At 39.5% G+C, this 23,822-nt stretch overlaps 1 protein-coding gene across 16 annotated transcripts in view; it reads right to left on the minus strand.

Annotated features, from left to right (window-relative positions):
* Positions 1 to 23,822, minus strand: part of TJP1 (tight junction protein 1) — a 268,566-nt gene that overhangs the window by 107,878 nt on the left and 136,866 nt on the right. For 4 of the 16 annotated variants that reach the window (XM_001163045.6, XM_001163120.6, XM_024349008.3 and 1 more), the window contains exon 1: positions 13,768 to 14,253. The exons of 7 other annotated variants lie outside the window; for them this stretch is intronic. In XM_001163045.6, the coding sequence (XP_001163045.3) occupies positions 13,768 to 13,794 (27 nt within the window). In that variant the 5' untranslated portion in view covers positions 13,795 to 14,253. Of the gene's footprint in view, positions 1 to 12,306; positions 12,455 to 13,767; positions 14,264 to 23,822 lie in introns of those variants that run through there. 5 more of the 16 variants (XM_016927842.4, XM_024349007.3, XM_009428687.5 and 2 more) reach the window with 2 other exon arrangements.

A 23,822-nucleotide genomic window follows, 5' to 3' on the forward strand; every position in this document is an offset into this window, starting at 1 on the left:
TGTCTTAAAACAAAAACATAAACAAGAAACAGGGAAAAGTGATCTACACTGTTAGAAGTTGGGACAGGGTTACCTTTGTGTATGAAGTAACTTGAAGGGATGGAGGTGGGGGAGCTTCGGGACGTAAAGTCAATGTTCTTCCTTGATCTGAGTTGTGGGCAAATAGGCATATTCACTTTGAAAATATATCAATCTGTGTACACCTATGATTTGCCTAATGTATTATGTTATTTAAAAATTCAAAATAAAGTAACCTGACAGAACTGTAAGTAATTTGACTGCAATGGATTAAAATAAATCAAATATGCTTCCATCCATCCATACGCCCACAGTGATTTTAAAAAATGATAAGTGCTGCCAGAACTCATTATTTTGAGAAACTGGTACGTATAGGGAAAGAATAAGATATTTACTCTGTCTTTCCTATACAAACAGTACCAGTGGGCGATCAAAATAGTAGATGAAGGGGAGTTTCTTTTTTTAGAAGCACTCCAGCTAACCAATGAAAAAGGAATAATAAAAATTGAATATCATCATTTTGTAACACCTAGTGAATTAAGGGATCTACACACTGATCATCAATGGCTGCAGACATCATCCAAAAACAACAGAAAAAACCCTGGGACCGAATGCCACTTATGAAGTAGAACTGTAAAAACAAACAAAAAAATCAAATCTGAATCTGATCAAGGCTCTAGATCTGTGCTATCCAGTACAGTAGCCACCAGCCACATGGGGCTACTCAGCACTTAAAATGTGGGTAGTCCAAACTGAGATATGGTATATGTAAAATATATATATGATACGAAATATGTGATAGGTATTATGATATGCTATGTGCAAAATATACATATGATATGTAAAATATACATGCAACAGTATTCAGAGACTGAATATGGAAAATAATTTAAAATATCTCACCTATAATTTTATATCATTGCATGCTAAGATGGTAATATTTTGGATATGTGTGTTAAATAAAACATGAAAATTAATTTTACCTTAAAAAAAGTTTTGGTGTGGCTACTACATTAGACAGAATTGCTCTAGCTACAGTTAACCAATTTACAGGAAATACAGTGGGCCAACCACCATTGTAATCACCACAAGGAAGCAAATACCAAAATTCATACTGTTAAAATTTCTACAAATAATCCTGTTTCTCAACCAATAAAGCTGCAAGGGAAGAGGGGAAAGAGAGAGACAGAAATGGGGGACCTCATATGCCTAAGAGAAATGTTAAACAATCACAGTAAGAGGACCTCATCAAGGAAAGTTGACATTTAACACAATTAGAAAACACTAAACATGGCCGGGCGCGGTGGCTCACACCTGTAATCTCAGCACTTGGGAGGCCAACGGGGGTGGATCGCCTGAAGTCAGGAGTTCGAGACCAGGCTGGCCAACACGGTGAAACCCCGTCTCTACTAAAAATACAAAAAATTAGCCAGGCATGGTGGCAGATGCCTGCAATCCCAGCTACTCAGGAGGCTGAGGCAGGAGAATCCCTTGAACCAGGGAGGCAGACGTTACAGTGAGCCAAGGTCATGCCATTGCACTCCAGCCTGGGCAACCAGGAGCGAAACTCCGTCTTAAAAAAAAAAAAAACAAAACACTTAAGTACTTGATTTGGAGTTTATTTTAAAAGTGTGCTAATGATAATGTAGTTATAGTACTTTTAAAAAAGACATCTTTTAGAAATATATATTCAGACACATGTTGAGTATTCCATTCTATCTCTTCTCTGAAATGCTTCAAACCACGTGTTTCCGATTTCAGGGTGAACCATCCGAAATCCGAAAATCTGAAATCTGAAATGCTCCAAAGAGAATTTTCTTTGAGCATTATGTCAGTGCTCAAAAAGTACTGGATTTTGAAGCATTTCAGATTTGGGATGTTCACTATGTACTAACAGATGAAAAGATATCTGGCATTTGCTTCAAAATAATGGAGAAGAGAAGACACAATGAATGAAGTATAGATGAAATGAGACTGGCTGTAAGTTGTTAATCATACTGGGTGACAGTAATGTGGGAATTCATTATATTCCCCACATCCACTTTTCTATAGGTTTGAAAATTTTCCACTTTAAAGAAGGTAACTTGAGGGGACTAGAAATTAATTACTGATTTAGGAAAGACCCAAACCAAGAATGCAGCTACCATGATGCCAGGATATTAAGTAGTATTTCCATGAGCTGGCTATTCCAGCAACTGCTTCCCCTCCCCTTTCAGAATAGTAAGAAAAATGCAACTAGTCCTGGAGATGGATTAGTACCTTCCTTCTGCTGCTAAGCTGAATTTAAGGTGGTCTAACATTACCAGCAAGTGAGTTAACAGCATTGAAAAGGCAACTCTTGTCTAGAAGGGGTAACAGATATTAATCAAATAATAGCAGAGAACTAAGTACAGGTTATCATAAGTGCTATAAAGGGGTACACAGAGTTTAAAGTACAGAGTTTTGACCTAGTTTCTGGGCTCTGGGCAAAGTCCTTGAGGAGAAGAGATAGCTATGAGGTGCATGAAAGATGGAGGTGGCACGGTTTCTGGGTAGAAAAAACAGCACGTGCAAGAGCCTAGTATAGGAAAGAGCATCTCTCATTCATTCAAATAATGTTTTGAGAGTTTCCTATGTACTAGACACTGTGTTAAACTACACGAATAACTGGACACAACTAGTATGACCTTTGTTCTCATGGAGCTTACAGTCTAGCAGGAGAACCAAATGATCGAAAAACTCCATGGCTAAATATATAGCCACAAAGTTAAATAAGTACTATGAAAGAAGGAAAAACAGTGCCATGAGGAACTCAAAGAGAAAGCTGACAGGAAGTACACTTGCTAGGAACCAAAAAGAGGAAAGCACAGTTTGAGAACAAGAAACAAGGAGGAAAAAGATACAATGTGGCTAGAGGGGTAGGCAGGGGCCAAATAATCCACTAGGAGCTTACTGACCATATTAAGAATTTTGATCTTTTACTCTAAAGGTAGTTAAGCAGCCTAGGAATTTTAGGATGAGTGTTCGCGTGTGTGTAGCGGGGGGGGGGGGGGGGGGGGGGAGGAGAGCGGACAGAAACTAATCAAACTTGGATTTTGAAAAGATTATTTCAGAAAAACAGATTGTAAGGGGAAGAGGGGGGTATGATACTTAGGAGGCTATTACAGGAATCCAGAGGGAGGATTACTTGGTGGGGGGGGGGGGGATGGTGGGAGGGAGAATGTAAATGGTTGAAAGTACAGATAAAACAAGTAGAAAGACCTGAGGTGCTCAGCAAATCAAAGCTGAATAGAACTTGCTAATCAACCATTCACCATACTAGGTAGACATCCAAATTGAGCCAGGTACCCTGGATTTGGAATAGTCTTTCAACTCTATTGCCTAATCCATCAGACTAAAGACTGTATCTCTTATCTAATGCCATTGTAATAATTTTTTCAAAAGTATCTCAGGAACCCAAGGAACCTTCCTCTGAAACCATAAAACATCTTGCTGGGCTGAAACTACTAACCTACAGGCTGATTGATCTTTGTCCAGAAATAAATAAATGAATCCTCCTTCTGAAACCACAAAACATCTTGCTGGGCTGAAAACTACTAACCTACAGGCTGATCTCTGTCCAAAATGAATGAATGAATGAATGAATGAATGTCTTAAATAATCTACAGGCCAACCTTTGTCCATAAATAAACAAGTAAATAAATAAAATTCCTATATGCCTCCTCTCTGATATTAAAATGGGCTTCACTTAAAATGTTTTTAGAAGACACAGCTAACATAATAGCTTAGTATGTGCTGAGCCCACAATCACTCTGAGATGGGTCTTGTTTGCATTTTTACATTTGCATTTTGTGTACAGATGAGAAAACAGCCATTTAGTGGCAGACTCAGGATTCAGATTCCAGAGGCTAAACTCACATATAAGTAAAACTTAAGAGGTGCTCAATGATAATCTTTTCAGTCCTTATTTTACTTGACCTCTCTGTGCAGGATCTGGCCTGCTGACAGGTGAATGGTGTTTACACGGGTGTTCACTTTATAATAATCCATTAATGTACATTTGCTTTATGTACTTTTGTACACATGGCAATATATTTCACAATAAAAAGATATAAAAAACTAAGTCAACTAGCAAGACTTAAGTCAGGGTAACTTACATGAAAATCCGGATTTGCAACCTCTTTTGAAAAACTGGGAGATCTGGCCTGTCTTCTTCCAAGAAAACAATCAGCTGGGGCTGAGCAAGAGCTGCTTCCTTTAGACAAACTGGCTTGCGCTCTGATGGAGCAGTGCCCTCTCTTCTGGCTTTCATGATTCATGCTGCTTTTCTGGTCTAAGACTTACCTAACACCATCCCATACTCTTCTCCCTGGTGCTCTCTTACAACACACGAACATAAAAGGATGTGAATGTATGACTTATAGAACATGTAAGTAGATGTATGATTACCTATGGCAAGTAAATTTAACCTCAGATCCTTCACCTGTAAAAACAGAGATAATCGTAGTATCTAACAGAATTGCGAAGATTAAATGGGATAATGCACATAAAACACTAGCTCAGTATCTGTCACAGAGTCAGCATGCAATATAAGGGGCTACTGTTTGTTTTGACACATATTTCTCACACTTATAACTAAAATGTAAGCCTACTTGCCATGGCTACTGACTTGATTTTTATAGGTGATACAGCATCAAAATAGTGTACTTCTGTATTAACACTCCAGTAAGTATTAAATACTCCAATAACTGCCACTGTTAGAACAAAAAAAATCAGTAAATAAACCTTCCTTAGTACCTTTATATGACATTACCAGGAAAAATTTCCACAATTATATTTTGAAAGGCAGACTCATTTTTGCCAGATTCATGTATTTCCCGATTGTGGCTTTTGGTGGTCTGATCAGTCAAGTAAGTGGATATCTTACTACTAAAACATACTTCAATACTTACTACTAAAACATACTTTAGTATGACAAACATCTTAGTCATAAAATATCCTCCAAACTAAGACCAACTTGATTTTTCAAGATAATCATAGGAACACCAAAAGAAGCTTACTACCTTTTGCTCAGCTCTTAGTACTCCAATGACTGCCTCATAATGCATATCTAATTCTTGCCCCTCAGACAGACATATACAATATTTTTCTCCAAAAAGCCACAAAAGTCTAACTGAAACTATTTTCTCCCGAAACCAATAAAGTCCTCATACAATGGAATACCATGAAGTACAAGAACAGAATGAAAACTAATGAGCTACAGTTCTCCACAACATAATCTTACAAACATAATGCTGAGCAAAAGCAGCCATATACAACAGAATTCACACTACAAGATTCTGTATGCGCAAAGTTCAGAGAGTCAAAACTAGTGCTTTCAGAATGCATAATTAGGTGATAACTATAAAGAAAAACTAGAAAATGAGAAACCTAGAAGACAAGATACATGTAATCTTTGAAGGAGGGATGATATGACCCAGAAAAGGCATGTTAGGGATTCTAGCACTTATCATTATGGACAGAATTTTATTTGCTGCTCTCTACCCGCACCATTAAAATGCCCTATCAGTACAGAGATGTGTTCACTGCTGCATCTCCAGCACCTACAACAGTGATTGGTACACACGAGGTAACCAACAAATATCTGCTGAATGTAAAATTCCGCTTTAGGAATCCAAATTGTTACATATTTCACAGCTTCTTGAACCCTAAATGTAACAGTAACAGCTAGTATAGTGTTCATTTGCCTTGTCAGTATATTCAAGGAGCTGTTAAGCATATAAGCCCAATTACTTTATAATTCTTAATGTCTCCCTCCTATTGATATATTGATACCAAACACATGCAGAAAACACTTACATGAATGTATCCAGATTCAATTCAAACATTTAAAAACATTAACAAGGAAAAATACAGAAACTCTGCTAAACAGCAAGCCCAGGCTTTAGATAATGACTTTGTCACCTCCTCCAACGAAGAAAGCACACAAGAATGCTGTTATTACAGGATGACCATAAGTTTGCTCATATTTTTAAGAGTAAACAACGCAAATCCTTTGTTTCTTCAACAATGAGTTACACAATTCACAAAGTGATCATTACAGCGTACAGCAGTTGAAAACTGTAAATTTCTAGATCGGGATCCCAAACAAAATGTACTCATTTAATATCTGTTAAGCTAACAAAAAGAATTAGTCATTACTGGTATCCTCCTGAATTTTAAAATTACATACTGAATTAAGTGAGCTAATCTTATATTAAGTTTAACTGGTGATATTCAGTTACTAGAAACTGTTGTACAATCTCCAAGATAATGACAATTCCAAAAGCGTGAAAATTCCTAAGATAACCAAGAAGAAAAATGAACTTTTCAGTCTTTGGGAATTTACATTTTTTTAAAAAGGAAAAAATATTTCGGTAAATCAAAAAAAATTAATTAAACCAGGTATACACTAATCTTATGTTCCTAATTAGAATCCACAGAAAGTAATATCAGCTTCTGTTTTACCTCCTTTCCGGACATGATAAACTAGAATTGAGATCATTCACCAGTTAACTCACTTCCCAGTATTTTCAGTATATCAACTGAAATATATCCACAACACAAACTAATAAAACCTTATCTCTTGATCTATCCCAAAGTGAGGGCCACCTGAGATTCAGTATTGAGCACTACATATATGACAGGGTTTTGTTATCACATTTCAAATGGTGTTTTACAGTACAAAGTTTGGTAACATTGGTGTTCTCATGATCTAAAGCTGTGTTCTCGTGGTAAAGGCAATCATTCAGAGTCCATTTATTTTCATCCATGCTTAGGATATAAGATAAAACTCCCTACCCCACGTATTCCCCACATACTGCTCATTATTAAGAATTTATCTGTTTAAGAGGAATGGAAATAAAGCACCTGGCTAGCCCATAAAGGAGCAACCTGAAGCCACTCTTCTCTGCAATAAATAAATAAAGATGCACTCTAGGTCAGAGAGAGCAAAAGTCTTATTTTTATTGCTGGCTTATGCAAGAAATACTGCAACACACCAATTTTATAGGATTAACTTTAAACTCTGTAAACTATCCTAATGTCTATTTCTTTCTACAAGACTAAAAGTTGTTAAAGTAAAAAGGTTTTTCAAGATTTGCTTTCAAAATTCAGAGGTGCAAAGCAAGTTCCAGTCAAATATTCCAGGAGGATCATTCTAGACATAAACTATCTTTTTATTTAACATATCAAAACTTTGCTAATTAGAAATGACTGGCTTATTCCACTAGCTTGTCTTCAGCTACTATAATGCTCAGTCATACACAATGCTGAGCACGTGAATGCTTTCAGGCAGGCCTGAAATGAGCAATGACTGAGCAGTCACAGATGGGTGGCACTACACATGAATTTACAGCTGGACTCATGGTCTTTCAGTAAGGTGAATTTTTATCATATCAGGGGTATGTCAAGTAACAGGATTACGTCTTCAAATTTTCCACCAAAACTATTATTTTTAAAGACATTTTCCTTAGCAGCATGGTAATCTATCATATTTATACACAGTTTTATTCTTAGAACTGTACAGAGTTTACATTTGGTCTCTAAACAGAAAAGAGATTAAAGAGCAAGTAAAAGTCAGAGCCAGACCTTGTTTCCACGATTGGAGGGGAAAAAGGGAGTGGAACTACTGTACTTTTTTTCCTTCAAATCAAACGGGAAGCAGTACTACATATACTGCGTTACAGCCCTCGAAGCCACAGATTGGTTTCCACCTCATTATTTATTGGTGTCTTTCCTTTTTTTTTTTTTTGAGACAGACTCTCACTCTGTCGCCCAGGCAGGAGTGCAGTGGTGCTATCTCAACTCACTGCAACCTTGGCTCAACTGCAAACTCTGCTTCCTGGGTTCAAATGATTCTCCTGCCTCAGCCTCCCAAGTAGCTGGGATTTTAGGCATGTGCTACCACACCCGGCTAATTTTTGTATTTTTAGTAGAGACAGGGTTTCGGCCGTGTTGGTTGTGCTGGTCTTGAAGTCCCGCCCTCAGGTGATATGCCCGCCTCAGCCTCCCAAAGTGCAGGGATTACATGCTTGAGCCTGGCAAATTGGTGTCTTTCCTAATAATATAATGTAATTTGTGCCAATATATAACCTGGGGGGGAAAAACACTACAATTTGAAACGTAACTATCTTATGAAGCTGTCCTGAAACAAATGTAAGAGTTGTAAAATGTAGTTAGGATTATCAGCCAACTATATAAATTAAAGCTTTAACCATGATGGTCTAAAATGCCAAACACACACAAAAATTATTGCTACAGTGAGGATCATTAAAAGTTGGCAGCCAAACTTCAGTGACTTCTCACAAACTACAGTGAGTTTTTTACTTTTAAAACAGTATGAAGCAAGTATGCATTGATCAGTAACTATCATAATTAAAACACTGCATCACTCACTCAAGAAACAATCCCTATATGTAATGACTGACTCTTGTCATTAATTTTTGTTCATTAGCTTGGCCATTTTCTGCAGCTCTTAAGGTTTCAAAAACGTTAAGATATCAAGAAAAGCCCACTGTATACACAAATTAACTCAAGATGGATTAAAGACTTCAATGTAAAACCCAAAACCATAAAAACCCTAAAAGAAAACCTAGGCAATACCATTCAGGACATAGGCATGGGCAAAGACTTCATGATGAAAACACCAAAAGCAATTGCAACAAAAGCTAGAATTGACAAATGGGATCTAATTAAACTAAAGAGCTTCTGCACAGCGAAAGAAACTATCAGAGTGAACAGGCAACCTACAGAATGGGAGAAAAACTTTTGCCATCTACTGATCTGACAAAGGTCTAATACCCAGAATTCACATGGAACTGAAACTAATTTACAAGAAAACAAATATCCCTATCAAAAACTGGGCAAAGAATATGAACAGACACTTCTCAAAAGAAGACATTTATGCTGCCAAAAAAAAAAGGAGGTATTTATGCGGCCAACAAACATATGAAAAAATGCTCATCATCACTGATCATTAGAGAAATGCAAATCAAAACCACAATGAGATACCATCTTACACTCGTCAGAATGGTGATTATTAGAAAGTCAGGAAACAACAGATGCTGCCGAGGCTGTGGAGAAATAGGAACGCTTTTACACTGTTGGTGGGAATGTAAATTAGTTCAACCATTGTGGAAGATAGTATGGCAATTCCTCAAGGACCTAGAACCAGAAATACCATTTGACCCAGTAATATCCCATTACTGGGTATATACTCAAAGGAATATAAATCATTCTCCTATAAAGACACATGCACACATATGTTTACTGCAGCACTATTTACAATAGCAAAGACATGGAACCAACCCAAATGCCCATCAATGACAGATTGGATAAAGAAAATGTGGTACATATATACACCATGGAATACTATGCAGCCATAAAAAAGAATGAGTTAATGTCCTTTGCAGGGACACGGACGAAGCTGGAAGCTATCATCCTCAGCAAACTAACACCAGAACAGAAAATCAAACACCACATGTTCTCACTCATAAGTGGGAGTTGAACAATGAGAACAGATGGACACAGGGAGGGGAACATCACACACCAGGACCTGGGGCCTGTTACCCGGGTTGGTGGGGGGGGGGGGAAGGGAGGGAGAGCATTTAGGAAAAATACCTAATGCATGTGGGGCTTAAAACTTAAGACGATGGGTTCACAGGTGCAGCAAACCATCACGGCACACGTATACCTATGTAACAAACGTGCACATTCTGCACATGGATCCCAGAACTTAATTAAAAAAAAAAAAAAGCCCACTGTGCTCCACTTGATACAATAAATCAATTCCTGGGTATCATGTAAATCAGTGTAACAGTAAAAAATGACATAAATCATTTTCATACTTACATTATAATTTCGGATAGCCACAGCGGGCAATACTACTATTCCCGAGACTTAACAAACACATTTAAGTATTCAGCAAAATCTAATAAGCATATACAATAGCACAATCTTAAATTAAATTTTATTGCTTCCTCCAAAGGGAAACAGCTTGAAAACACAGAAGCCACTGAAACTTCCTTCAGCCACTTTTCTGTGATTCAACCAATGAATCGTTTCTTACAATGATTCATACCACTTTCTTACACATTTAAACAATTCTTTGGTGACGCAGAGAACCACCCTAATTCTTGTTTTTCAACTTTCTAATAATCTTAAATCAAGTACACCAGTAAACAAAATTCTGATTGCGAACGCAGACGTTTATCACACATATAAAAAACGTTTTTTTCCTTTATTTATTTATTTGAGACAGCGTCTCGCTCTGTCGCCCAGGATGGAGTGCAGTGGTGCGATCTTGGCTCAATGCAACCTCTGACTCCCGGGTTCAAGCGTTTCTCCTGCCTCAGCCTTCCCATTAGGGGGGATTACAGGTGCTCGCCACCAGGCCCGGCTATTTTTTTTTTTTTTTTTTTTTTTTTGTATTTTTAGTAGAGACGGGGTTTCACCTTGTTGGTCAGGCTGGTCTTGAACTCCTGACCTCGTGATCCGCCCCTCTTGGCCTCACAAAGTGCTGGGATTACACCGCGCCCGGCCACGTTTTTTCCTTCATTACTTTTTGTTTTTGAGACGGAGGCTCACTTTGCCGCCCAGGCTGTAGTGCAGTGGCCCCGATCTCAGCTCAATGCAACCTCCGCCTCCCAGGTTCAAGCAATTCTCCTTCCTTAGCTTCCCAAGTAGCTGGGATTATAGGCACGCGCCACCATGCCCGGCTAATTTTTGTATTTTTAGTAGAGACGGGGTTTCACCATGTTGGCCAGGCTGGCCTCGAACTCCTGACCTCAAGTGATCCACCCGCCTTTATTACTTCTTTAGTATCATGCACGGAGGATTCTTTTCAATCTAGGTACATACATATTTTTAAGTAGTATTCTACATTTTCTTCTATTTTAGAATTTTTATTGCTCTTTGTCATTTAGATTTCCTTTGATTTTTTTTTAGCCTATAAGGCAGAAAACATTTTTAAAAGATGGATAACCAATAGTCCTAGCACCATACATTGAACAAGCCACTTTCTCCAATAGTCTACAATATTATTTTTTACCACATATTCGTAGTTTTCCACCTTGCTGGCTAAATGAACTTAAAAGTTATCGTATCTCTGTGTTTCAATTTCTTCACCAAAAAGTAGAGATAATAGTTCACTTCATAGGGTTACTGTGAGAGTTAAATAAATTGAGCACTTAGAACAATACCTGACATGCAATAATACTGATGATCATAATTACTAAAAGCCCATAAATGCACAGATGTTTCTGGACCTCCCTGGTTCCAGAACTGACGGGCTGCTTTAAATGACTGTGAGTTTCTAACAAGTTTCCTGATAGGGCCTTCTTTTTCCAAAATTTTGTCGCTATCATTTTATCATGTAGGTTTTCTTATCAATATGTCAAGTTTTCTACAATACAACACTAGAAGACACTGACTTGGGGAAAATTAGTAAATTCTACAACAGTGACTGTCTCCATCCAGAAAATACGTTGTTTCATCTCGTTTATTCAGATCTCACTTTATGTCCTTCATTAAGATTCCAGTAGCTCACCAATATTTGTTGTATTTATTTCTAGGTAGTCTTTTTAGAGAAACATTTAGTAGTATATATCAGAATTTAAACTGCACATAGCCTTTGCCTCGGTAATTCCATTTTTAAGAATCTGATATACAGTAATATATGTGTACAGATATAAAAAGGCTACTATTCCAAGAGCAAAATCCTGGAAACAAATGTCTATCAAGAAAGCAAAGATAATCTAAACAGCAGCATATTCATAGGATGACAAACTATTCAACCATTATAAAGAAAACCGAATCAAAAGCACTGGCTTATTAGACAAGAGTTTCCCAAACTATCATGCTAAAACAGTAACAGCGAGCTTCCAAATTAATGTTGCTTTTTTTTTTTTTTTTTTTTTCCCAAACTGAAGGGAGGGTGGGGAAAACAAACGCATCATATGTAAAGCACTGAGTCCAGCCTGGCTCTTAGTAAGCATTTTAATCACCTTCAAAAATTAAATGTGACTTACGGAAACAGGTCACTGAATATTATTTCATTTCACTTCTTCATTTATGGCCTGTTTTGCTCTATATAAAATTCTAAAGTGGCTCCATAATACAGCATCTTAAAAAAAAAGCTTTCAACTTGCCTTTTACTCGCAAATGTTTACAATGCAAAAAAGTCCCTAAAACGTAATATTTAACGACTGATGCTTTTCAATATGCCATACAAATCTCAATACTATAATTCAGGAGAAGTACTCCTCCTACCTTACTGTGGCAATCCATTGAAAACGTATTTCTCTCCATACTTGAAATAACCTCTTAAAAAGTGTGTTGTCTTGCATATTAAGTACCAGAGATCACACTTCAGGAACAAAGTGACATTCTGTGTAATACGGAAACAAAGCCTTTCCTCCTAGGAAAGAAAGCCCCAGAAAAGACAAATAATGGGAGCTTATTTTAAAACCAAAGCAAAATGTTGCCTTTTATCCTAAATCTCTGGATCAAGTTTTACCTTTAGATTGTTCTTCCTCAATGTAAGGTCAAAAGGTGCAAGTTAAATTTTTCTTAAACGAAGAATACTATATCCCTTAAAACAATCTATTCATTAATAAGTGTAACCGCTAGCTTCTCCCAGCCAGCAAACAAGCTTCTGTGAGAGTTCAAAAGTTTCAGAGGCATAGTATTCCTGCTCCCAGATGTTACGGGTAAGCATTTCAAACAAAAATACACACAGAAAACCACTACCTGCCCAAGTATCTCGATACTATTTGAAGTAATGAATTGATATTCTTTAAAGGGGAGATTTTTTACTCCTCACATTTCTGTATTCCTTTGTTTGAAATAACAAGTACTATTTTATGATGAAAAAATTAATATACAAAATGGGAGGAGGATCCTAGCTGTTTTTCAGGAACTTTGGCTTTTTAATGTAATACACAAGTTAGTTTCAAAGCAATGGGAAAATGCAATAATATTTCAGAGCACATGGGAAAAGTAACAGGAAAAATGTTACTTTTTTCGGCTGAACTCACCGGCCTTTACTAATTTTTAAGTGCTCATCTTATTGTCCATTCGTAGGAATACTTTGTATTACTTTTGAAAGTTTAATTCAAGTTAAATTATTAAATGTTAAAGAGGTTATTTTCAAAGTTACCTTAAATAAGTAATACAGCATGAAAGAAAACCCGACCTACTACGCCTCACAGGCTGAGTGGAGTGTTTTGCAGTCTCAAAGCCTTATCGCTGGCGTGCGCATACCGCAGGGAGTGACATCAGATCGAAACTACGGGGTTTCGCCGGGGACCAACCACTCCTCCAAAGACAGCAGCTCCCGGCCAGCAGGAGGTGGCACCCCAAGCCCCGACCCGCCGAGAGCCGGCTTCCAGCCGCCGAACCCTCACTGGAGCCGAGTTTCTCCGCGAGGGACCTGTTGCGCGTCCCCGCCCTCAGCGAGCCGCAGCCAGGCACAGGCGCCGGCAGCTATGCACCTGCCCAGTACGGCGGCCAGGCGCCCGCAGCCCCCTCCCCGGCCGCCCCCAGTGCGGCCCGCGCCGCCCCCGCCCGAGGGGCTCCCCGCGGCCCGCGGCCCCGCGCCAGCCCTGCCCACCCCGCCACCCCGGGGCCCAGACAGCCGCCAGCGAGGGAGGGCGGGACGCGGGCCAGATGCCGGTGGGCGGGCGGCGGCGGTCGGCCCGGTCTGGCCCTGGCGGCCGCGGAGGCGCTCACCTTGGCGGCCGCAGCTCTGGCGGACATCTTGTCTCTCTCCAGCGCCGCGCGAGGCTCCTCGGACCCGAAACTCCGCGGCGCTGGCCCGCCCGCTCCTCACGCCACAGCCCAAATAAACATCTCCCGAGAGCGAGCGGGGCACGGGCGGGGGCGGCCGGAAGAGCCCGGCCCAGGGGGAGGGAATTCAACTCGGACAAAAGTCCGGGAAGCGCCCGCCCCGCCCGGGTCTTCTCCACGGGGCGCGCCCGACCGGCACCTCCCTCCGAGCGCGGCCACCCACTCGGCCTCCCGCAGCTTTCGCAGCCCGGCCACGTCGGCCTCGCCCGGTCGCCCGCCCGTCAGCAGCACCCGTGGCCTCCCGGCGTCTCCTCGGAAGCCGGCTTCGCCACGTAACTTCCCGGGAACCGGCGGCCGCCAAGGAACGCGGCGTCCGCTGGCTCAGCCGGCGCCGGCAACTCAGCGGCCACGCAAACCTGCCGGCCCGGCCCACTGAGCATGCCCGGCCCGGCGGGGGCGGGGCTGGACGAGGCGAGACGAGGCGGGGAGGGGGCGGGGCCGCGGCGGGGGAGGGGGCGGGGCGAGCGGCCGGGGTCCGACCCCAAGCGCGGAAGGAAAAGCCGGGTAACCCAAGTAACTTGGCAGACAGTTTCCGCTGCCGTGCGAGTCTTCCTGTTTGTTTTTATCCAAGGTCTGGCAGAATTCGCCCCCAAGGAGAAAGCGCCTGTGCACCAAAGCTTTCCTTAAGAGACTTGTCCACTTGCTCCTCGACAAGCCACGCTCATCATGGGATGAGCCCCATGCATGAGTGCGGCTGGAAAGGCCGGCAGAGCCGATACCCGACAGTTGTTTCCTTCACTGGGCAAACAGCATGGTCACGGCTGTCACCGCGTGCCTCGGCGTTGTTCCCACGGAAGGCGGAATGCATTTTCTGCGAGGCGCGTCATGGCTTTCATCTCCGAGGAGCTCCGGCAGGGTCAGAAGCGTTGCTCTCGTTCACCGGCGCCGACTGCCAAGGCTGAAACTGGTGATGAGGTCATGGGCACCCGGAGGCAGCAGCCTGAGAAACACCCTAGAGACCTGTGACATCTCGGCCCACACCCCACATTAGACCTCAAGATATATCCAAAGTCTCTTTCCCGCCCATCTAGACAGGAATCTTGAAAAGTTTATTTTTGGCCATCAAGATTGCTGAAATTCTTGTTGACCGAACGGGTCAAGCTGCCCTGCATTCCAACGCTGTCCCTCCAACTCAAAGTTGGGCAGAAAAGGGTGTAAACACGTGCAGTCCATGGTCCAGTTTAATCAGCCACTACACAAACTTCCCACAATGTTGACGGCTTTGCTAAACACCAAGGAACATGGTAAGAAACCATTCCTAGCCTCACTAATCTACACTTGTAAATGTAAAGGTCTTCAAAAAATGCCAGAAATCCTTAGTAACATCAATGATAACATCTTTAAAGTATCTGGTATAGTGCCACAACCGGCACAGAAGAAATGGAAGAAATCATAAACATCAGGCTTTAGACAATGGTTTTCTCTTTAGAATTCAACTGTATGAAAAGAACAAATTTAACAAAGAAGTATGTGTAGGTGATACATAAGTATCAATTAAGGCTTCGAAGTGCCACACATCTTGCAGCCCAAAGCTATCTGAACTAGAAAAGAGCCTTCTGCAAACCAAACCCTTATTCCTTTTTGTTCTTCATAAAAATGGTTGAAGTCATTTTTGTTTTAAAGTCATGTTGTAATTGTTTTTGCTTTTGGACAAAGTATTATTTATTCTTTTAAGAATTGTGGGCCAGGCGTGGTGGCTCACGCCTGTAATCCCAGCACTTTGGGAGGCCGAGGCGAGCGGATCACGAGGTCAGGAGTTCGAGACCAGCCTGGCCAATATGGTGAAACCCCGTCTTTATTAAAAATACAAAAATTAGCCTGGTGTGGCACGTGCCTGTAGTCCCAGCTACTCGGGAGGCTGAGGCAGAAGAATCACTTGAACCCAGGAGGCGGAGGTTGCAGTGAGTCCAGATCGTGCCACTGTACTCCAGCCTGGGCAACAGAGCAAGACTCTGTCTCAAAAAAAAAAAAAAAAAGGTGGCCAGGCGTAGTTGCTCACGTTTATAATCCCAGCACTTGGGGCCGTGCGCAGTGGCTCAAGCCTGTAATCCCAGCACTTGAGAGGCCAAGGCAGGCAGATCACTTGAGGTCAGGAGTTCGAAACCAGCCTGGCCAACATGGTGAAACCCCATCTCTACTAAAAATAGAAAAGTAGCCGGGCATGGTGACAGACGCCAGTAATGCCAGCTATTCAGGAGGCTGAGGCAGGAGAATCGCTTGAACCCGAGAGGCGGAGGTTGCAATGAGCTGAGATCATGCCATTGCACTCCAGCCTGGGCAACAAGAGCGAAACTCCGTCTCAAATCATCATCATCATCATCATCATCATCCCAGCACTTTGGGAGGCCAAGACCAGAGGATTCTTTGAGGCCAGGAGTTTGAGACCAGCCTGGGAAACAGTGAGACCCCATTAAAAAAAAAAAAATTGTGATTAAATTTCCTCATATGCAAACACCATTTAAAAAGGTTTGGGAAGTATTTTTTAATTTTAAAAGGTGGTGATGAAAGACCTTTCACATTATCTTTACCATTTAAGAAGATGTGCAATTGCATAAGCTGCCTAGAACTAGGTGTGGTGTCTTTAATAGCACCTAAATCTAGAGACACTATCTACAAATGCACTGACATTTTTCACTTTTCCTTATTTGTCACTTTTACAAGTTGCCCAATGTGTAATTTAAATGCTAGATTGCAACTATTTGTCACTAATTAAAAATAGTTATATATTTAACAGTTTTATCTTTGCCATGGTTTAAAAAATGAAATCAAACAAAAATATTTCATCTTGAAAATATTATTCTTTAAAAATTATATTTAGTATTTCAGTGACTAATAGTATCACTTTAAAATTTTTCAGTGGTATTTTTAATATCTAAATTAAACTTCATAAAGTCTGTTCTTTTCTCTAAATAAACAAGAGAAGGCTTTTATCATCTGTAAAATAAAGGTAAAACTGTTGCCAACAATTAAAAACAAAGCTTTATTCCTGCAGTTTATTTTTTAGGTAGGTGCTTTGATAACAAGTGGAAAGTATAAAGCATAATCTGAAAGAATCACCCATTTAACAATTAAAGAGTTTATCCATGGAACACCAAAAAAGTATTTTCTGACTTTTATGCTTACACACGCATGTCATCATAGCTCCTCTAGATCAATACGGGAAGAAATACAAGTTAATTAAGGATTCTCATTTAGAATTACAATAATGTTTAACCACAAATCTCTTTCGATTGTACAGATTTATCTTATTTCTGATCATCTCTGCAACTGAACAGGAAACTAAAAAACCACAACACTTAAAAGACAACATCCTGTGGGATTTTTGGTGTCTGCGGCTCAGAATGAAAAAAGCATTATGTGTGCAAAATCTTTACACATTTTAGATAGAACTACTTAATAAAACAGCCTTGACCAAATGAACAACTATATCCACACCTAATTTGTATATATGTATATGTATGGTTTTAATTGCAAAAAAGATCCTGAGGAAAGCATATTTATGTTATTTTTATATGAACTGTGAGTTTACGCTTGACAAAGAGGAAGTATTTACGGTAGTGAAGCATTAGACAATCTCGATAATGTCAGAGAAGAGAATATATACAAAATATTAGAAGGAGAAGCACTTTATCAAGATGTTATAACAACCAAAAGTAATCCTGATTCCACTCCTATGCCATACCATTGAAGATTCTACAAATTGTTACAGAATTTTCCTCTGCCAATAAAGTCATGTAACAATGTTAAATGGGGGAAAGATTCTTTTAAGGCTCATAATGTTTCTAAATTTCATAGACCAGTAAAAATTTTAAAACGATCTTAGAGGTGCAATATAGGAGTACCAACTTTTTAATCTTATAAAGAAAAACATTTTAAAACAAACATTATAAACTGTATATGTAAAGATAATTAAAATGGCAAATTTTATATTATGTACATATTACCACAGTTTAGAAATACAAAAAGAAAGCTATTACCAACACCATTTCATTTTTTTTTTTTAAAAAGAAGACATAAACACTAAAAAACAAGTCTTTTTAAATTCAATTCAGTATACAGAAAGTTATTCCTCGAAAGCATTCCTCCTATGGGGCTACCCTTACCTCTGACTGGGGCTAAGGTGGAGCTTTCTTTTTTCAGGGTCCCAAATATTGCACAACCAGGCAGGTCGGAAGCTCCATAAATCCATGACTGGAATCCAGGCAGGCTGGCATACAGTCCTCTGGCTCATCCCTTAGCGGTTTGTCCTCCATTCTTCACAGCTTCTCCACTCTGATCTACACTTTCCTATGATTCCTTTAAGACTCCCTCCCCAGCCCAGGCAAAACATCTCATCTCATAATCCATAGAGAAAACAGACATTAAGGAATAGAAACTCCCTTCCCTTCCTGCCAAAACACTGACAAGTCTACCCTGGGCATCCGCTTTTCCTCTCCATCTTCCCCCCAAGGGTTATGAATTCCATCTTGGGGGGCTGACCCTCTCAGCTGTGTCCTCTTTCTGTATCATCTTCATCCTGTCCTTAGCTAATGAATTCTACCTCTGAGAATTCAAGCTTCTTCTAGTGTTTCCCATCTTAAACACAGTCAGGGCTCCCCAGGCTACCTACCAAGGTGTGCACTACTGCAGGTGTACAAGACCCCAGGGCAGAAGGGCTTGCAGTTGGGGTTTAATGTGGTTGCTGTCTTGAATTGTAAGGACTTTCGTTTTGGATGTGTGTTTTGTAAGTGAAGGTCAATGGGAAAATGAGGCACACACTGGGGGACTGGGGCCTCTGCTCTCACAGGGTCCTGTCGCCTCCTAGGAGGGTATCTGAGCTGCCCGCTCCCACAGCTCTTGATACCCCTACTGGTCCTCTCCCACTCTGCTCCACTGCCACTGCTGAAAGGGATCCAAGCAAGGTGTGGGGTTTAAGTATGCATACCCACAGCATCTTGAGTGCACAAAAGCCCCAAACGGGCAGTATCACTTTCTGTCTGGTGGCTGCCTGGCTGGAGGCAATCTCTTGGTGAGGGTGAGCCTTTGGCCCAGCCCGGATTCCAGATCCAGTCATGGAGGTTTAAGGATCCTTGGTGGTTACCATCTGCTGTGGGTTGGAGCAATAGGCCCGTGGCTCAAAGTCCCCAAACCCTGTTCCCAGCAGGGCATTCAGGTCAGGAGGTTTGCATGAATGTCATCACAGCAAGCTATCAGGCCCAGCACACATTAGTGGGACCCCAGGGCCCTCTGACCGTCTGTACTTGCTCTGATTACCCACCCCCAATCCTCTAGGGCCCCAGGGCCAGAGTGTTCTCTGGGCTGTTTCCCTGCCTGGAGATGGGATCCTCTCCCTCCTTCCAGCCTTCCCGAGTCTGGCTGTGTTCAGTCTCTTCTAGCCGGCTTGAGGCATCCTCCAGGGACAAGCCACAGAATATAAACTGTGTAATTTCAGTGACTCCACATGAGTTAAATATTCTGAAATTTGCATTTAAAACTGGTGTTGCACAATATAAACAGTAAAATTCATGCTGATAATTCATATTTTTAATTGTTCTTTACTCTGAACATGAAATAGTACATAAAAAACATGACAAGTCAGGATGGAAACCCTGGAAGAAAAGAAAAAGCTTTATGTGTACCTTTAATGACACTTTTTTCCTCCCTTTGAAACAAAGGGCCCCTAGATTATAGAGGCAGCTCTGAGTCCACCTCTTCCTGCAGATACTGTTCTGTCAGTTTGTGACAAGCTTCTCAAGAGTCGTCTGCCACAACTAGGTCTTTCTGTTGTGAATGCATGCCCAGGTCTTTTGGCATTCTTCCCCCTCCCCACTTGAATTTCACAAGTAATACTGGCATACAGTCCTTCTGTAAAAGATTCATGCAATTGATATATGTTTTAAAGTCCAACAGAACAACATCCACTGCATTCCCATTCCTATAATTACCCAGGAATACTATGATCTAAGCCTAACTAGAGAGTGTATTTCTAGATCACTTTCTGTATATTTATTTACGTGATATGTATGTGTGGAGACAGAGGAGAGAGAGAGAGAATATATGAATATAAGAATGTATGGTTTTGTGTGTTTTAAACTAATGATAGATAATATTTATATTCTATAACTTTTTAATGTAATATTTCACCTTGGAGATTATATCAAATAATGAAAATCTGCTTCATCATTTTAAAATGGCTGTTTAGTATTCCATAATATGGGTGCATTATAGTTTATCAAACTAAGATTATTTCTATTATAATGTCACAACAACAACAACAAAATATATATATATCTTTTTGTATACATGTGTAAGTATTTCTCTAGGAGAGACATCCAAAAAGGAATTATTTTCTGGGTTAAAGAATATGCTTACTTAAAAAAAAATTTCACTGATACTGCCAAATTGCCGTCTAAGAAAACCAGATCAGCTTATTTTGTTTCCTCCTCTCCCCCCATATGAACACTTGATAATATTAATCTTTTATAGTTTCACCTATCTGGTAGACAACAATGGTATATCATTTGCCTATTACATCACTTACCCATTTTGCTCTATCAGGTTATTTCTTTTAATTTGTTAATGTGTTCTTTTGAACTGAATGAATTGAGTCTTTTTTTTTTTTTTGAGGTGGAGTCTTGCTCTGTTGCCCAGGCTGGAGTGCAGTGGCTTGATCTCTGCTCACTGCAACCTCCACTTCACAGGTTCAAGAGATTCTCCTGCCTCAGCCTCCTCAGTAGCTGGGATTACAGAAGCCTACCACAATGCCTGGCTAGGTTTTTTGTTTGTTTGTTTGTTTTGTATTTTTAGTAGAGACGGGGTTTCACCATGTTGGCCAGGCTGGTCTCGAACTCCTGACCTTAAGTGATCCACTGCCTCGGCCTCCCTAAGTGCTGAGATTACAGGCATGAGCCACCATGCCGGGCCCCAATTCTAAGTCTTGGCTCTTGGCTGGCTCTATGTGTGTGTGTTAAGTACAATTTGTTTCAGAATAAGTTTAGCTTTACAGAAAAGTTGCAAAGATAGTACAGAGAGTTCCTGTACACCCTTTACCTGACTTCCCCTAATATTAATATCTTGCATAACTATGGGACATTTGTTGAAAACTAAACGATTAACGTGGGTACAGTATAATTAAATTGCATCAAGTTCTGCCTGTTTTAACTCTTTAATTTCTCTTATATGCTTCCAATTTTGCCAATTCCTCCTACTTTCCAAATGTGAAAACTATTTTGGACATGTTACTTTCGAGCCTCTGGACTTTCATAAGCTTAGGTGTGCGAGGGTGCCTGGAGGAGGCAGAGAGCATAAATACAAAGCCACACAGAGGGTCCACGTGGAGTTTCACATTTCTGATTCAGTTCAGGAAACTTTTTTCCTCATGCTCACCTTTATGAAAGAACTGCTGTGAGACATTTCTGAGCCTCAAACACTAAGGGGAGAGTAGAAGAAATTTACAGCTCTTTAGATTAGTCTGTCCTCCCAAGATGGCAGGGACTGCCAAATTCATTGCCTTAAAAAAAAGAAAAAAAAAAAAAAAGATTTCTTAAAAGCAGCAGAAGACTCCCCCAGAGTATAATGTTTGCATTTTTTTACAATGTGTGTGTTATAAAACCTTTATAATAAGTCTTTCAAAACAAATAAATGTAAAATACAGAAAAATTAGTAGAACTTGCTAAAACACTGCATTTTAAAAAGAGGTAAGCATACTTTTTATTTTAAAAATGTTTTAAAGGACGATAAATACACATCTGTAAAAAGAAACACTGGAAGGAAAACTAAGAACAAGTAATAATGGTTACTTTTAGAGGAGACAGAGGGCAGCAATGATATGAGACTTTTCTAGATATGCCCTATAAACCACTTTGGCTCTGGAAACAAAAATTCTTACATTAAAAAAAAAAATACAATGAAATTTTAAAAAAAGCCATCTCTAAAAGCTGAAAACAAATTGAAGAAAGAAAATTAATTTACATTAAATCAGTGACCTAACTATATAGATAAAAGAATTATTTCCAATGACACTAGCATATTCTAATGAAAGTGGCACTGTAAAAAAATCTTAAATTTAATTCAGTAGTCTTTTAGTAATAACACTATTACTCTGAAACTGCTCTATATGTGTGGATGTGTACATTAACTAAAACTGTTACATATTCATTAGCATGTCATCTAATATGTAATTACACATGTCAGAATAATATTATTTATATGATAAATGTATAATAATTATATATAATGTATTGTCTAATATATGATGTAATATATAAGTACGTTTTACGTCTATTAGCAATTAACACACATCAATTTATATGAACATTACCATACTCTGTATATAATAGTTTTGAAGCTACATATAAATATATAAGAATTTCAAAGTAATATTAACATTATTATATATTAGTGTATAATAATGCTAATATTACATATTATTACACTTATATATTAATATGTGTTAATGTTGTTAGAAACCAAGATTTTCTGTTTAAGAGAAAAGAGAAACAACTATAAAATAAAAAAAGTTAAGTAAAGACTTTGCAATTCTAGTTTAAGTTGAAAAATTCAGCATTAATTTTTTTTTAATATAATGCCTAGCTCTGGCCATTGAAAAGGACTGGGAGTAATGGAAACTCAATAGCAAGGAGTACTCCTAATGTCCGTATTGTAATCTCCAACTAGGAACAGCTGATTACAGGTCTGGAGCAAGAAATATACAAGATAATCTTGGGACATTTTGGGCCAGAAAGCAAGGAAGTTCTCAAAGAATAATGAGTCAAAAGGATACAGAAGCCAACAACAAGTAGCTCCTATTGGCCAAAGATGATACAATTCGATCCTCAAAAGAAAAGAAACAAACAAAGGAAGAAAAGAAAAAGAATGCACCTGACTGAAAAACCCTGAATATCTAAAACCCATTAATTCACAATAACAAAAAAGAGCAGGAAAGCAAGAGAGCCCCCAAAACAAACAATAACCTATTGAACACCCCTGGATAAAACTTGGGAACCAAGTCCGTACTCTGTAAGCTGTCAATTAAAAGAGGAGAAAGAGGAGAATATATTTTGTATGAACTTTATTTCTGATAGCCAAATAACTCTAATTGCTGAGGGAAAGTTTTTCTTAATAAATCTGGAAGGAATTATAGAAAATCATCATCCTGTACTACTTAATGAAATAATAGATTCAGGCAGTGATCATCAAAGGATCAAATGATCAATCTTAGCATCACTGAAGGCAAGACAAGCAAACATTTATGCCTCCCATGTGAGGCAATTGGAAGCACACAGTACTATCTATGAAGGATTCCTGCCAAAAAGTGAAACCTGAATGAAATCCAGTCTACAGGGCTAATGTGCATAAACAGAAATACAAGGGAAGAAGGTACAAGTTAAATGACTCCAAAGGCAAGCTTAACAGACGGATGTGGGAGGGCCTATATAGGAAAAGAGACCCCATTTTAAAAACAAGTTAATAAAAAAAGAAAAGGAAAATGGGACTGCTGTGGATTTTATGTGGATTTCTTTTCAAATCTACTCACTGTAAAACGACATTTTAAAGACAACTAGAGAAATTTGATTATGGACTGAGTGTTAGATGGGACCTAGATGTGACAATGGCATCATGACTACATAAGGAAGGGACCCCTTTTTAGGAGATACATGTTGAAATATTTACAGTTGAAATGACATGTTTGGGATTTGCTTTTAAATACTTCAGCAAAGAGAAAAATAAAAAATAGAGGCAGCAAATGTGGCAAAATACTCAAAATTGGTGAATCAGGCAATGAGCACATGGAGGGTTTATTGTATTATTCATCTTTCTTTGGAGTATGTTTAAATGTTGGTGTACATTTGACAGTTCTTTATCACGCAAATCAACAATAACATAAAAACTGAAATATTTCTGTCAGCTAAAATAGGTAGACTGTAAATAATTGCCATACATTATTCCTGTCCCTGTTT

This window comes from Pan troglodytes, chromosome 16 (assembly GCF_028858775.2).
Source record: "Pan troglodytes isolate AG18354 chromosome 16, NHGRI_mPanTro3-v2.0_pri, whole genome shotgun sequence".
NCBI lineage: Eukaryota > Metazoa > Chordata > Mammalia > Primates > Hominidae > Pan > Pan troglodytes.